General features: G+C 49.9%; 1 protein-coding gene across 8 annotated transcripts in view; it reads right to left on the bottom strand.

The window, feature by feature from the left end:
- The window catches only part of LOC100115854 (fat-like cadherin-related tumor suppressor homolog), a 278,987-nt gene that overhangs the window by 85,267 nt on the left and 177,381 nt on the right, over nt 1-16,339 (bottom strand). For all 8 annotated transcript variants that reach the window (XM_032601346.1, XM_031924920.2, XM_032601343.1 and 5 more), the window contains 2 exons: nt 7,309-8,223; nt 3,006-5,728 (listed from right to left, as the gene is read on the bottom strand). In XM_032601346.1, the coding sequence (XP_032457237.1) occupies nt 3,006-5,728; nt 7,309-8,117 (3,532 nt within the window). In that variant the 5' untranslated portion in view covers nt 8,118-8,223. The remainder of the gene's footprint in view (nt 1-3,005; nt 5,729-7,308; nt 8,224-16,339) is intronic.

Here is a 16,339-nt window from a genome sequence, read left to right as displayed (position 1 = left end):
CCGGACAGAGGGTAAGAGAGAAAGAGAAGGAGGAGGCAAAGGGAGGAGAAACGAGGAGCGCTGCTTTCTCCCTTGACTGAGAGAGCTGAGCATCGACGCCTACTGCCAGGGCCCGTAATGAGACTTTGATTTCAGGGCTGAGCGACGCGGATGGCGAGATTAAATTAGTTTTGGGGCAGCTGCCGTTACCAATGTCCCTTTTTTACACTGTGAATATGAATTATTTTGCAGCAAAGCGTCGTCTCCAGTGCAGACTGTAAATTTGATGTACTTTAATACAAAATAAATATACACATATTTGCTCCAAATATTGAGGCGCGAGATCAGTTGACAAATTTCTTATTCTTTTAGCCTGCAGCTTTCAGTTGTGTAAAGAGTCGGGGTAGTTCAAAACGTACGAGCCGGCACGCGCACACGTTTCATATATTTATTGCGCTCTCTCGAGTTTTAACACCCACTGGTGTCAGCTGAAAACAATTTCAAATTCAAATGGGCCGACAGATGTCGCGCGAGAGGAGATTGGATTACTTTATTGTTAATTGCTTGGGCGCTGCGACTCTCCTCCGAGACTATACGAGAGATCGGGGAGCGCGCGTTTTTGAAAAGGGACTTTCCGAATAAATTTCTCGTTTCTCTTTCTCTCATGCATATACATCTATATACACGCGCCGGAGATGGAATACATTAAACAATTTTAACAAACTGCTTATGGTGATTGAGCACCGCGCCGGCTTGACGAAAGAGTTGTAAATTGGATCGCGAACGAACTTCGCGAAAATTGAACAGTCGCACGGGGGAACTCGATGCTTTTATTTAATCCCATCGAGAAAGAGGAGGAACGAAAACGAATTTAAAAAACTATACTATAATCCTTTCGGGGCGCTAATCGCGAGCGATTGATTAGTCAAAAGTTTTCAATATAATTCTCTCTGCGCGACGTATAAAAGTTCGCTTGCGGATATCTGCCTAATTAACGATAGTATGCCGAAGAAAAAATGTATTTAAGGAAAATCCTTTTGATGTTCGCGTACGCGCACGAGCAACTATAGCTGTATCAGCTATACAGCTCCCTGCACTCTTTGAAAGTACATATCGGAAGCCGTAAAAAAACCTGAGCGCGCAGCAGGGACCAGGTAAAATGCAAAGCATAAAAGGTAAAACATGAAATACGAAGCATAAAACGTAAAATAAAGGGGGTGCAGACGACGTAGTAGGCGCCCATAGAAGAAAGCAAAGAAAATCGATTGTCCTGCCGACTGCGTCCGCGCTCTTTCGAGAGCGAGCAAGCGAGAAAGAGATGTGGAAGAAAAGGGTACAATTGACGATTTCCCGCAAAGCGCGCCTCCAGGCTAATTGCAACTCTGGCGCGACTAGACGTGAGTTTTTCCGTATAAACATTTACCGCAATTATCGGTCGCCGTGTAAAACGCCGGCGAACGAACGAGAGAAAAAGAGAGAGAGAGAGAGAGCGTTTTTGCCGGCTAGTTAGAGTTCAGTCGGCGCGGCCGCGATGCTAATATTCCCCCGTTTCTACCTTTAGCTCGGGCGCTTACGTATATCTATATGTAAGCTGCACTAGAGCGCAGGCTGGATCGGTTTGCCTCCTTCGCTTCCTTCCGTCGGCGATTATCGCGATTAACGGAAAATTCAGGGGAGGAGAAACACAGTAGTAGCCGGCGCGCTGCACCGCCTGGTTTATTACGTTTTATGAGATTCTGCAGCTGGGATTTGCAAATCGCTGCCGCTCGAGTGGTCTGCTCTCACCTCTCTCGGCGAGCTTTCGTATAAATATTTTTCCAACGAATTCATTAACTTTTACTGCGATTATGGAGTGCATTTAATATAAAATTTAACGAACGAACGCGACGTCCTGTACTCGAGGAAAGTTATTTCACGAAATTTTTTACATTTTTATTTTCGAATAAAAAGTTGCCTCATCGTTTGAGCGCAGAAACGAGGTCGAAAATTCACCAAGAGAGCCCTAGAAAAGACTCCCTCCGTAGTCTGCCCGCGCTAAAGAACACGCGTATACACACTCGCGAGGATATCATTCGACCGCCGCCGTTGATGCCGAGAAGGAGGAGGAGATACAAGAGCAGCAGAAAACACACAGTACGCGAAGCTCCTTTCTCCGCCGGCTCTCGCTTCAATTATAAAAATTCCGCGTGAAATTTTAACAGCCAGGGAGAGGAAACTCGGAGCCCCCGAGAGTGCAGCGCTCGCTCGCTCGCTCTGTTTAGAAAATGTTTCCACGCACTTCAAGATTTATCGTCCGGCTTTCGCCGCCAAGAAAGCGGCTACGCCAAACAATGTTAGCTCCGTTAAAAACAGCAGCAGCACTGCCCGCGGCGCCCGCCGCCATCAACACTCGACCGAGAGCGTTTTGCGCTTTTAAGGAGAACTTTTCCTTTGCTCTCTGCCACCCTTTTAATTCATCCGAACAGCATAGCAGAGCCGCGCTGCCCTTCCTTCTTGCCGCCTCCTCCTCCGGACATCAACTCGAAATTGCCCTGGCGGTCTCGGAGAATTTAAGCGCACGATACACGCGACTGCCCCAGCGCACGACTTATGAATATTTACGTCCTGTGCGCCACGGCTGAATATGCATAGGTCGACAATGTATTATTTTTACTCGCGCACGCGTTATAGCGCTTGCCTGCAAAATCGATATCGGAGCCTATACCAAGAGCGCGCGCGCGACAATGGGACGTAAAAAACGGGAGTTCGCGCACAATGAACTTTTGCTTATACTTTGCGTTTTTACTGTTTGCCCTTTTAATTCCCCGTCGCTCCCGTCGTGCTCGATATATATTCTGGCAGTGGTAATTGCCCGGCGCTTTTTGCTGCAGTTCGCGTAAAACTCTCGGCCCGCCGCTCCGCGCGCGAATTGGCTTTAATTGCCGCGCGTCTGGCAACACTGCACGCTCGTTTGCCGAACCGAACGTAACGTATGCAGAGTTAGGAACGCGAAAGAAAAACAGAGAAAGAAAAGCTGCAGCACTCACCTTCATCGTCGATGCTGAAGAGTCCAACGCCGTCACCTCCCCTGATGCTGTAGCCGATCCTCGAATCTCCTCCCGGCGGGTCTGCGTCCTTCGCCTTCACCTGAGTCACCAGAGTGTTCAGCGGCTGGTTCTCCGAGACGCTCGCCGAGATGACGAAGTCGTTGAACACCGGTGCGTGGAGATTCTCGTTCACGTCGACGACCTCGATGATGAGGATGGTCTCGGAGGATAGCGAGGGCTCACCCTTGTCTTTCGCGACGATGGTCAGTGTGTGAACTTGGCGCTCTTCGAAGTCCAACTTTTGGAGACTGCGGATCGTTCCTGAGAGTTTGTCGATCCCGAAGAAACCCTCGCTCTCCATCTCCTCGCTGAAGCTGTACTCGATAATGCCGCCAGGGCCTTCGTCAGGATCGGTGGCTTCGATGACGGCGATGACGCTCCAGACGGGTACGTCCTCGCGCACCTTTACCGTGTAGCTCGTCAGGGCGAACTTCGGTGCGTTGTCATTCACGTCGTCCACGCTAACTCGTACCAGGGCCTCGGAGTACAGAGCTGGGTTGTCGAAGTCCGGCTCGCCCTTGTCGTTGCCGCCGTTCTTGTCCGTCGCCCGTATCCTCAGCTCATACGAGCTCTGCCGTTCTCTGTCCAGCTTGCCGAAGACAGTGAGCACGCCAGTAGTCCGGTCCACCCTGAAATCGCTGGTATCCGTGACGAGCGAGTAGGCCACTTGAGCATTCTCGCCAAGATCCGCGTCGGTGGTATTGGCTCGGAAAATGATAGTGCCGTTGAGCGCCGCCTCCGACACCCGGAAGCTCGCCAAAGCCTTCTCGAACTTGGGTGCGTTGTCGTTCACGTCGAGCACGCTTACGGCCAGCATGCGCGAGGCCGACTTTTGCGGCTTGCCCAGGTCGTACACGGTGATGTTCAGGAAATACTCGTCCTCGCGCTCCCTGTCCAGGCGGCCTATCAGCCGCAGCTCTCCAGTGTCCGGATCGATGCCGAAGACCGAGTCGCTGTCGCCAGCAGAGATGCCGTAGACGAGTTTGCCGTTGTAACCCAGGTCTCTGTCCCTCGCTGCCAATCTGGCCAGGACGAAGCCGATTGGCGCCGACTCGTTGACGCGAATCTCGTTGGGGAAGTCCAGGAACTCCGGCGCGTGCACGTTCTCGCCGTACCTGCTGGGCATCATCGAGTATTCATCCTCGCTGGACCGCATGTTGTTCTTTTCTGCGGAAGCAATGGCTTCGGTGAGGCGCCTGGCGACCCCGGTATCCCTGCACTCGAAGCCGCCCGTCTCGTCCGTCAGAAGCTTACTCTGGGGGCCTTGGGCGCGCTTCACGTTCACCAGGTGGATCCGCAGCGTATTGACATCGGCAAAGTGGGTTCCATCGGTCGCCGTCACGTTGACTATCATCTCCTGCGTTTTCAGGTCCGACAAGTCGCAGGCGACGGAGAGTACGCCGCTGGTGGGATCGAGTGCGAAACAGCCGTCGGCGTTGCCACCGGAGACTATCCTGTAGGTGATGATGTTGCCGGCATCGAAGTCTATCGCCGATACGGTGATGATCTCCGTACCGACCTGCACGTATCTGCTCACGTGTCCTACGCAGTCAATCTTCTCGAACTGAGGCCTGTTGTCGTTGACGTTGCGCAGTTTGATCCTTAGCTGTATCTCGCTCTGGCGCCTGTAGGGAAGACCCCAGTCGTTCGCTCTCACGTGCAGCAGGTACTCCCGCTTCATCGTCTCGTAGTCTAGCAGCTGCTTCGTCTTGACGACCCCGGAGAAGTGGTCGATCTCGAAAGGCACTCGCTTGATGTTGTCGATGCTGTAGGATATGTATGCGTTTTCTCCCGAGTCCTTGTCCCGCGCGACGACCTTGCAGACGGACGTTCCCGCGGGCTCGTTCTCGTCCAAATAAACCAGCATCTCGGACTTTTCGAACTCAGGATCGTTGTCGTTGGTGTCTATCACGTAGATTTTCACCTTGGCCGACGACTGTTTCCGCGTCCCAGCGTTGCCCTGGTCCACGGCTGAAACGGTGAGGGTGTAGAAGGCTTTCGTCTCGGCGTCGAGGGGCACGGCGGTGTAGAGCATGCCGGTGTCCGCATTGATGTAGAACTCGCCGCCCTCGTTTCCCCCGACGATCTCCAGGAAGACTAGCGCGTTCTTGCCCTGGTCGGCATCGCTGACCTTCAGCCTTATCACAGGACTGTTCACCGGCGCCGTCTCTGGCACCTTAACGTCATAGATCTCCGTGCTGAAAATCGGCGCGTTGTCGTTCAGATCCGCCAGGTGCACGGGCACCGACTTGTAGCTGAATCTCGGCGGTGTGCCTCGGTCGACGGCACGAAGCGTCAGGTTGTAGCCCTGTGGCGCCGCTTCCCGGTCCAGCAGCTTCAGCACCTGGATGCTGTACTCACCTGGCGTCGGCAGGGGGCGAACGCGGAAGTGGCCGTCCGGGTCGCCGGCTACGATCTCCAGACTGGCGATTTCGCCGTGTGGGCCGGTGTCCCGGTCAAGGACGCGGACGATCGCGTAGGTGTCCGCGTTCGAGTGTTCCAGTATCTCCGGCAGGTGGCGCACCGAGATCTCTGGTGCATGAAGGTTGACCTGACGCACGTGGATCGTCAGTCGAGCGTTGCTGGCCCGCGGTGTCATGCGGTAGAGGGCACCACGGTCGCGGGCCTGGACCGTAAGCTCGTAGAGAGGTCGCTCGACGTATCTGTTGACAGTTTGATCGTTTTTTAGTTCCCAATGATTGTTGAATATTTATTATTTTAATCTCAATTAATTCGAAATTCAAAAGCTTTTAATTCTCAATTAAGTAAAATTTTTTGAATAAAAATTATGTTTTAAAAATGTGCGTAAAATGGGAGCGTGAACAATTTAAAATTTCATCGGCTTCCGAAAACTGTGGATATCATATAAAGAATGTAAAATATCACATTTTAATATTTTGTCATATTTCTTTTTTTGTACCGAGAAACAAAAAGAGAACGACGAGCGTACGAAGATTAAATGAAAAAAAAAGAATGCGACATAAATGCAATTTTTAAATTCACGCCAGCTCGCTTTTCCATGTATAAGAATGGATGCGTGAGCGCGCGTGAGTCGTATAATTGCATAACGGAGTCCATTATTGTAATTATTTCTCGTTCTCTACGTGACGTGATTCTTTTTCCGCGCGACGCGCAGAATCGCGTATGTATATAAAACCAGGCGTGCGCGTCAAATTGCGAGTGTGTATACCTTTCAATACGCGAATCCCGACTGTATATACGTACACGTAAACGCAATTGTTAATAAATTTGCATATCACCTGGTGCGCGCATCAGCAGTGCGCAGACCGCGAGAGATATACAAGTCAATGTTATTCCTGGCAGATTTATCAGTGGCGATTTGTCAAGCGGCACAAAATATTTGCATTTGAATATTTTTATATTCTCTCGCGATATTCGCGCAGGGGAGAATTTAATTTTTTCCCCCGCGCGCGCTCGCGATTTTCACTTTTTTCGCACACAATGCGTGGTGCGCACGGTACGCTGATTTTCCCACTCGTCGAGTCGACTTCCGAGATTATTTTACGCGCGCGTATAACGATGAAAGCGGGACGAGACCGGGAAATTCCGATATGATGTTTCTGAGAAAACTTTTTCCTTGGCCCTCTTGAATATTGTAATACCGTAAGTGAATGAAGGAGGATCCCGAATTCCCGGGGTATTATTTTCTAACTGTCTCCATGCGACATAGCGACACGCACCGACACAGTGATCTACACCAGTACGTCTGTCAAATTCATGAAAATTTGCCTGTTTTTTTTTTTAGTTTTTGCTGTAGATTTTAGAGCAAAATGCTATATTATAGAGTGGATTGATAAGGATTTCTATCCTATTTCCTTCTTCAACGGTACATATTTATGTTTCTACAAGTAATTTTGAAAAAGAACTTAGACACAAGGGACGCAAGATAGCTTTGAATATGTCACACGGATTATTCCGACGAAACTCCGTGTGTCACTTTGAATCGATTACAAGACACGCGCAAGAGAAGTCAATATAATAAAATCCGTGGACATAGCTCTAAAATTTACCGTAAAAACTATAAAAACAGGCGAATTTTCACGAATTTGACCGACGTACTGGCGTATGTCACTGTGTCGGCGCGTGTCGCTATGTCGCATTGAGACAGTTAGAGAATAATACCCCCGGAGCTCGAGTAACGTGTGAAAATAAAATTGTCAATTAATTGTGTACATTAAAACTGGAATTTCGAGGGAAAAAAACAGCTTTGGATAAAGCTTACCTCAGTGGCCTTGTAAGCGTGACGACGCCGCTTACAGGATGCACGGCAAACTGCTCAGTCTTCTCGGCGAAACTGTAGTAGATCTCTCCGTTCGTTCCCAGATCGGCGTCCTCCGCGCTGACCTTGAGAATGCTCTTGTGCACGGGCGTGTCCTCGGTGACCGTCGCCTCGTACTCCGTCGGATAGAACAGCGGGTTGAGGTCGTTTGTGTCCAAAATAGTGACGGCCACAGTGGTCTGCGCCTCGAGCAGCGTTACCCGGTTCTTGCCGTCGTGCCTCCTGGCGGTGGCTTTGATCTCCAGAACGTACTTATCTTTCCTCTCCCTGTTGAGCACGTCCACGTGGCCGGTTCTCGTCCTGAGCAGCAGGAAGCAGAAGTCCCCGACGACGCGCTCCTCGGCCTTGAAGAACTTCTCCTTGTCGCCGGAGGCGATGCGAAACTTGATCTCCTCGAAGGCGCGCTTACTGGCGCGCAGCTCGATACCCATCTTCTCGTCGGGCCGGACGTACGTCTTGCCCATCGAGTTCTCGGGGATAGAGGCGTTGTAGAGGCTGGAGGTGAAGCGGAACTCGTCGAGCGCCGGCTCATCGCGTTGAAGGAGAAAACGGTTGCTGCTGCTGCTGCTGCTTCTGCTCGTCGTAAGGACGGGTGCGGGGCTGCTCAGAGGGATCGCGAGGTTCAGGGCGATCGGGCTATCGGCGCCGTCGTCGAGGGCCAGGGACGGGCTGCAGCTGGTGCCGAGCAGCCACAGGAGCAGCCACGGGCCCGCCAACAGCGGCGCCCTGTCCTTCGTCAGTCGTCTTCGCATTGCGCTAGCTCATCCTCGTCACGGGTAGGAGGTTCTCGAGGGATCTCCCACAGGAGATACGCCGGCTCTAGTGCTGCGAGGCCTGAGGAAACTTCGTCGCGAACATCTGGAACATTAAAAATTTCGGTTATAGTCGTGAATCGTTGAATTGCCTGCATTGTTATAATAATAGACTGTAACGCGGCGTACGAAACAAAACCACCATGTAACACGGAAGTTATCGCACTCGCAAAACATTGCATATTCTATCTGTATAAATTAATTTCGTATTTTATCATAAAGTAATTGCGCAGCTAACGCTTTTATAAAGTTGCATACTCATTATTGGCTCCATTAAAAGTTTGCCAAAAAGAACGTTCATAAATCAGGCAAATCGCGGCGCAGGCTAATGAAAATTCGCAAAAATAAAAGGGGGAAATAAATACGCACAAGCAATCAATTTCACAAGGCAATTCAAAGCATTGGAAGAAGGGCCCAGACCGATAAATCTCTCGTGCCCAAAAAAAACTCGAAACACATAAACGCGCGCAGTCATTCTAATTTATCTCACCTAAAGTCCCCGATGTACTTTAAACATTTTTCACTCCATTTATCGATCAAATGGCCCAGAATGCTGAATCCTTTATCTCCGTATACCCGACTGCGTATGTACGTGGCGGCTTTCATAATACAACTTTTTTCGCTCGTCCATCTATCGAGTGGCAAATGAACAAAAACGCGCGAAACGAATATATAAAACGAGATCGTGACTCGATAACGAGCGGCGCTTAAAATGTGCACAACTACGAATTAATTAGCGCTCGTATTTATGAAAAAGCGCGTGATCCGCGCGGCGGAGATTTATCGCGCGAGCATGAAATAGTCGGTTCGCTGTATCGGATTATCGAGCCGGAATCACGAGGCGGTGGTCGGAAGAAGGGGGCGACACGCGAGATTAGAGGCCTATATAGCGCGAGAGCTGACTATACCCGATAGCAGGAGCAGAAGCGAGCAGCAGCAGTAGCGGCGTGAGAAGTGCTACACGCTGTGCCGCGCTGCCGTCGCTATCGGACTCGTGTTTCCTGACGGGCGTCCCCCGCTATCGATGCATCAATAAGGCTGTGCTCTCTGCTCATTTGCCTACGCGGCGCGCTGGAGCAGCGAGTCTCTTCCTCTATTGTCGAGCGGCGGCGCCGAATCCGATCCCCTGCGCTGCTGCGCTGGATCTCCCGTGCATAATATACGCGTGTACCCCCTTTTCTGCCGTCACGATTCACGAGGCCTGTATGCGCTTATACACACACAGGACGAAAAGAAGCGAGTATCGGGAACAGACGCTCGCGACGTCGTTATCGGCGACGGCTACACTCCATTACGCGCATTATGCAGTCTGCTCTGCTCGCTCGCAGCTCCTCCAGCCTCGCCTACTAGCTCATCCCTTTTCTCTTTTAATTTCCTCCTTCTTGTGTACGTCGAGCGGGCGCCGGAAGCTTGTGTGTACGTCGATATGGGAAACGAATGCTATATACTGCACTCATATACACTTTCTCGAGTGTGTGTACCACCGCGCCGCTGTATACATGATAAAAGCATCATCGCGCGGTGCTTTAGCGGTGTCGATTGGTTGTCCGCCAACAGTCGTCGGAAAATAGAGCTCCGAAGAGCTGTACGAGCGCCGCCGCGTAAACACCGCGCAGAAGAGTCGAAAATAGAGAAAGAGAGAGGCCGGATTAAGAGGGCGCGCAGAGCCACGTGGGCGTAATTTAAGAACGCGCGACGGGAGTGATAAAGATTGAGAGGATTTTTCCGACGGGAAAAATCACGGCTATTCTCGGATCGAGAGATGAGACTCGACACAGATATACCGGCGACCCAGGAGGCCGATAACCCGAACGCGCGCGCTCCGTTTTTTTCGGCTTCTTCTTCTTCGCCGCCGCCGCCGTGCCGCGGCTTCAGGAAGTACTTTAGATTAGCCTATCTGCAGCTCCGTATAGCTGTGTGCGAGCTAGTGTATGTATATAGACGTGTACACGGCAGACCGGGCTCGTAAACTCGAACAGTTAAACAGCGGCGCGCGGCTCGAGAAAATAATTGCATATCGGAAGCAATGTGGAAAAGCGGCGCCGATAAAGACGGAGGATTACTAGGCCGCCGACGCCGCTTTGTGTTGATTTTTAATTTTATGCGCCATCGCGCTGGGGAATCGAGGATATTGAATACGCTCTCTGTGTTGTATTATAACCGGACGATAAAAATCATCCCTCTCTGGGTCGCTCTCGATTTCGTAATGCTGATTTATGAGGGCGAAATTCCTATGAAGAGATCCGCCGCCGCGCGCGACGACTCGCCGTACACAATCTATTCTTGCGTAAAGCGCAATCAAGCCAGTTAATCCGTTCGATTCGTTCGATTTAATCTAAGTAGGTTATAAGACGCTGAAATTGCAGCGACTCTAGGCTAGGAATCCGAATCACGTCAATAAATCGCGGGACGATCAGAGAAGCCGCCGCCACAGCCGATATAAGACACGTGTCGTAAAGCAATAAAATCGGAAAATAAAGTTGTACATTATTAGAGCGGTGCGCAAAAAGCGAAATTAATTTTCCGCGCGGCAAAAGAGGGCAGCAAAGGCTCGTAAAATTCCGCACTCGATCGAGTTTCGTTCCGTTATTCAAAGGAGGAGCCGGAGCTGGTATTATACCTATACGCATACACGTCGGCGGCGGCGGCAGCTATGGGAAATGGCAGAAACGTGGAAGTAAAAAGGAGGAACGATAAGCAGCGTAGCAAAGCTATAACGCGTTTAGCTCGTGACGCGGGTAAGGCCAATGAGGAACGAGCGTTTCATGCAGGCGCCGCCGTCTCGTCGAGTAGAAAGAAATTAGTATGTCGATCGAATCGCTTTTCGCCACTTCCTTCCCACTACCCCCCGCTGCCGTCGCTGGTGCTTAATACCCTCTCCCTCGCATATTTCACTTTGATTTCCTCTGCGCCCGTTCTTCATCCCCCCCCCCTCTCTCTCTCTCTCTCTCTCTCTCTCTCTCTCTCTCTCTATATATATATATATATATATATATATATATATATATATATGTATATATGCACAGACCAAGGTAAAATCTTTTTTACATCGACTTCCTCAATAAAGCCGGCGGAGGAAAACTCATCGCGAGCAAAATATCAGAAAGCAATTAGAGGAGAGGCTGCAGCAGGAGGAGAGGAAACGGCTTCTTAACAGGATCATTAGCGCCGCTTAATGAGATGGATCGGGAAGCGAGCGCGAGGAGATAGCGAGACACGGAAAATGATGCGCGAGATCGACGATATTACGGTATAGCCCTTCATTTGACCGCTTTGAAAAGGCTCGTCTACCGCGTTCCTGATTCCTCGCTCGAGACCTACGCGTACTAACTGCGTATTATTATTATAATGCATACAGTTGGGAGACTGCGCCCCGAGGTGGGTCGATAGCGGCTGGGAAAATAAGAGCTAATGCATATAACCTCTTGAGATCGACCCTTATTTCTTTAAATGAAAACACAGCTAATTAAGCCCGGGCTCTCCCGCCGCGGTGTGTATACACATAGATACCCTACTACTTTACTCTTTTCGTCAAAGAAGCTTGAGAGCTCGGCGCCCGTTTCGGAGACTGAATCCCTGTCCTGTCCCGTGTATATAACTACATTCGTATAATCGACGAAACTTTTAAATTAGAGACGGAGAGCGCACTCGTCGTCTACTCCCCCGCGAACGTCGGCCCCTTCGCGCAGATTAAGCCACTGTGAAGTTGGCAATTTTCCCTCCCCTCGAGCGTGAATTGACTCGGTCGAGAAGTGTTCCGTATACACGCGCGACTGCTATGCGATGAATAAAGATGCTCGCGAGTGTAAGAGCGTAGAGAAAGGCCGAAGTTCTGAAATCGAAATTTACCTCTCACGCACGGCGCTCTCGACAACTTTTTTTTCAATGATTCGTCGCACGGACTATTAATTCAATTGGGAAAACTCGAGTCATTCGGTGCCTTCTTCTTCTTCTTCTTTGCGCTTCATTTTCATTTCAATGGGACGAAAGAGAGAAATTCACTTTATTACCGGTAGACGCGCTCCATACAGCTCTGGTTCATGAAATATTCAGATTTAATTGTCTTTCTCCCTTTTGGCAACTTATTAATTTTTCCCGCTTCCTGCCAGAGCGGTCGGATCAATCATTCACACATATTCGCGCCGCTTGTTCATGAAAAAAATAATAACAATTACGAGCTTGGCAAGCGTGTGTTTTTTAATAATTCAACGCGCGCGCGCGGTGTATTGTATGCATAATATTGAAATCGAATGCTATGGATATAAATGAAAGCATGGAGATCGCGAGAATATTTTCGAATTTCATATTAATTGATTGATCTTCGCGGCAGGCGATTTTTCCGATCGACCGAGCGCGAGTATTGATAATAAAAAAAGAGTTGCGAGCGATGAAAGCGTCGAGGCGGCGGGCGATTCTTCGAATTTCGCAGACTGTGAAAACGCGCGCGTTATTGTGCAGAGTACGGCTACGTGTGTGGGTGCTCTCCTTTTTCTCTAAAGCCCGGGCTATCTCTTTGAGTACGGTTTACTCTCTGTATTTATTGTAATGCCGTAAAAAGAGCGAGAATCCGAGCGCAGCCAAGCGATAAGGCGGTAGAGTAGTCTCAGAGCAGCGAGAATGCGGATTCCAACTTTGTATTCGTCGCTTTCGTTCAATACGACAGAAAAAAGTCTATTCTCTTTCTTCCCATACATTTTTCCGGGCGTTGCGATTTATCTTCAAGGGCGTATAAGCGAGGAGTCGTTCCTCGTCAGGTCGGCGAGATAAATCAATGCTGTGTGTAATAATGACGGCGGTATAAGAAAGCGATATCTCAGGAAGCAAACATTTATTAAAAGTTGCAGCCGCGGCGAGGCTAATTATCGACGGTTAATTAATCTTTCTCGGTTGGCAAAGACAAGCAGAGTGCTCGAGAGAAGTGTATAACCGACGGGAGTCGTAGTGTCGCTCGCGTTCATCCCCGGCCAGTTGAAAATTTAAAGAAAACGAATTGACGTTCCTGCTGCGCTGGCTATATCCGACCCTTTACCAGCTCATCTCGATTTCCGGATGAGTTTGCACTAGCGAGCCGTTTTTTACCCATAGTTGCAACTCCGGACCGCGAAGTCGAGCGAGAGGAATACCGCCGAAGCGTCGTTAATCGAAAGTCGATGTCAGCGCTGGAAATGAATTTTCGTACGATAATTCCCGTCTCGATCCAATCAATTGAAAACCAATGTGTTATACGCATATACATTTCACCGAAAATTTTATTTCGTGATGGATGCTATTGTATATACTGATACACACAACATCATCTTACCCAATAACTGAAATTACAAACATCAGGAAAGTGGATCCCTCGCGAGCGAAAGCACCAACAATCTCACATTCCAACAATTCCTCGAAGCTACATAACTGCATCTATTATAGTTCGGCCTCTCCCGATGTTTGCACTTCTCCGCATATCAATTTCCGTGGATCAGTCCCTTCGTTACTCGGACGGTGAATGAAACGTCGAGGGAAAGTTACTGCACATTATTGCAAACGTTACACACGTCGGATCCTATATATACAATCGTGCATAGTCTGTCATGCATAGCCGAAGCGTGAAAAATCCGCTCGACCGAACGAACGAGAATAAGAGGGACCATAATTGCGCGATTAAGACAGTCGCTAAATCAATCAGACCTTCTGTCTTTGTGTGTCTCGCATTCGGGAAAGGACGCCATATCAGAACGGTAAATTGCGGACTGATTGAGCGGGAGAGAGAGAGAGGGCACTGCTTCGTAAGGACTAGCCGATAATCCGCTGGTACGATCTGAGAGAGATACATATATCGTACTACGCGCACGGAAGACTGGGCTCTACATTGAAGGCGCCCACGACTTGGCGCGTTATCGCCCTTATAAGCTGGGTTACGCCCAACTAAACGTATATCCATTATATGTAGTCAGTGTGCAATACGCAATGCGCTGGACAAGCTCTCGCTCTTGGCGCAACAGTGCGTGTGGCTGCGTTATAGTATACGAAGGGGCACGGCAATAATGGGATCCGACGAGTGCGAGCATTATTGTGCGACATGAAGCTTACAACGCAAGAATTTGAGGTCAATTTTTCGGCGATCTCTTTTCCCTTGGAATCAACGCTGAATCTTTTATCACAAATAGCTAAACAACGACGAGAGAAAAGTTGAATGAAATCTTTCGAGAGGGAACGACATTGTGTATACGTCGAGGAAATCTACATCCTCCTCCTCGTCGCGCGTATTATCGGACTTTCGTAACTCTGCGCTTTTATCTTTTCGTTCTACTGGCGTCACGGTGAAAATGGGCCAGATACGTCGATAATCAGCGGCCGAAGGAAAAAAGAGACCGCGCAGCTATGATTGGCCGGCTTATAACGTACACGGAAGAAAGAGTGCCGTTGCTTTCGCGCAGAGATAAACAGCGGGTTATATGCAGGCACGTGGCGGCGTGGAATTATTCCCTGGAAGAGAGAGAGAGAGAGAGAGAGAGAGAGAGAGAGAGAGAGAGAGAGAGAGAGAGAGAGAGAGAGAGAGAGAGAAATCGGACACCGCGCGCACAAAAATGCTGCTGCTGCTGCATCAGATGCATGTGTATAAGCTATTCGTATCTCTCCGGAAAGAATGCCTCGCTTCACATGCGGATATCATCGTGCGAGAGTACGGGGCGTGTTTACATACATACATACGCAGGTATAGAGATAAGATAAAAATTCCGTACAATATACTGTCGTAAAGCCCAGCAGAGGTAAACTTGCATTCTCTTCGGGGGAAATAAAAAAACGACGGCGGCGGAGAAAAGACGCGATGGACGTTGCAGGCTTAAAAGGGGTGCAGGACGGGGCACAACAACGATTTGCTGAGCATGTTATCAGTTCGATTATAAGAAGAGCCTAGTGCAGTGTGTCCTGTAGGTAATTGGTGCGGCGGTGTGTGGCATATCATATATACTTGATACAAGCGGCAGCTACTGCCATACACACATCGCGTGTCGATAGCGTCCATGTACTAATCGGCTTTGGGAGCTTTCGTATGTTGAGGCCCGTCTGTCATCGGCTCTCTCGCTCTCTCTCTCTCTCTCTCTCTCTCTCTCTCTCTCTCTCTCTCTCTCTCTCTCTCTCGGATAGATATTGCGCCGTGAGCATATAGCAGCAGTAGCAGCATCGATCAAGCCGACACTGCCACGCCATATATGCTGCTCTATTCGGGACGCCGCCTGACACCCGCTCTACTCTTGCCACGCTGTATTCGATTTTTTTCGCTTCGTTACAGCTGCCGAATGTGTATAACAGCCGCCGCCGCCAGCGGCCTTCTTTCCCTCTGTCCGCGGAAAATCTCTTTTACACGTCGATCTGACGTTCGATCGTATCCCCCTCACTGCTACTCTTCTCCCTCAATGAAACTGCGGAGAATAACAAGCGCGATTTTAATTCGACGTCGGAGCTTGCTTTTTGTCTGCCACGAAATTTTCGAGAGAGCGTAATTGCCATCAGCGCGCGAGCCACGAAGAATAGAGCCGCGAGAGATTGAGCGACGGCTGGAGAGCTACTGCTGCCGGGAGTAAACAGCGGAGAGAGAGAGAGAGAGAGAGAGAGAGAGAGAGAGAGAGAGAGAGAGAGAGAGAGAGAGAGAGAGAGAGAGAGAGCGGTATAACAGCATCGAGGCAGTAAATCAGTATCCGGCATGACAGATGCATGAATAGTTTGTTTCGGATGTCCTATTGCCGATAGAGAGCTGCAGCAGTGCGCTCGCGCGCTCGTAAATAACAAAAAAGCGCCGCTGCCACTGCCGCCGTATACGTGCTGCGTTATATAGGGGGATCGAAAAAGGGCTAAAAGCCTGAAGAGAGAAAGAGAGCGCGCGAAAGGCAGCCGAGTAGTAACGGTGAATTATCGTTCGAGTCAGCAGAAAGTGAGGCTCAGAGGTCAGAGATGTCCGCCGCTCGCGCGCTCTCTGTGTCTGTCTGTAATAAGGATGGAGGTCGTCTGGCAATTGTCGCTTATCGGCTCGCACTCTCTCTCTCTCTCTCTCTCTCTCTCTCTCTCTCTCTCTCTCTTTCGTGATATACACTCGCCGTACTCCGGGAGATATGGAATTCACGGACTGCGCCGCGCCGTTAATCACGTTATCGAGCCGGGATAATCCTTTTCTCTCGACT

Source organism: Nasonia vitripennis, chromosome 1 (assembly GCF_009193385.2).
Source record: "Nasonia vitripennis strain AsymCx chromosome 1, Nvit_psr_1.1, whole genome shotgun sequence".
NCBI lineage: Eukaryota > Metazoa > Arthropoda > Insecta > Hymenoptera > Pteromalidae > Nasonia > Nasonia vitripennis.
This window is presented reverse-complemented; position numbering and strand designations above follow the sequence as displayed.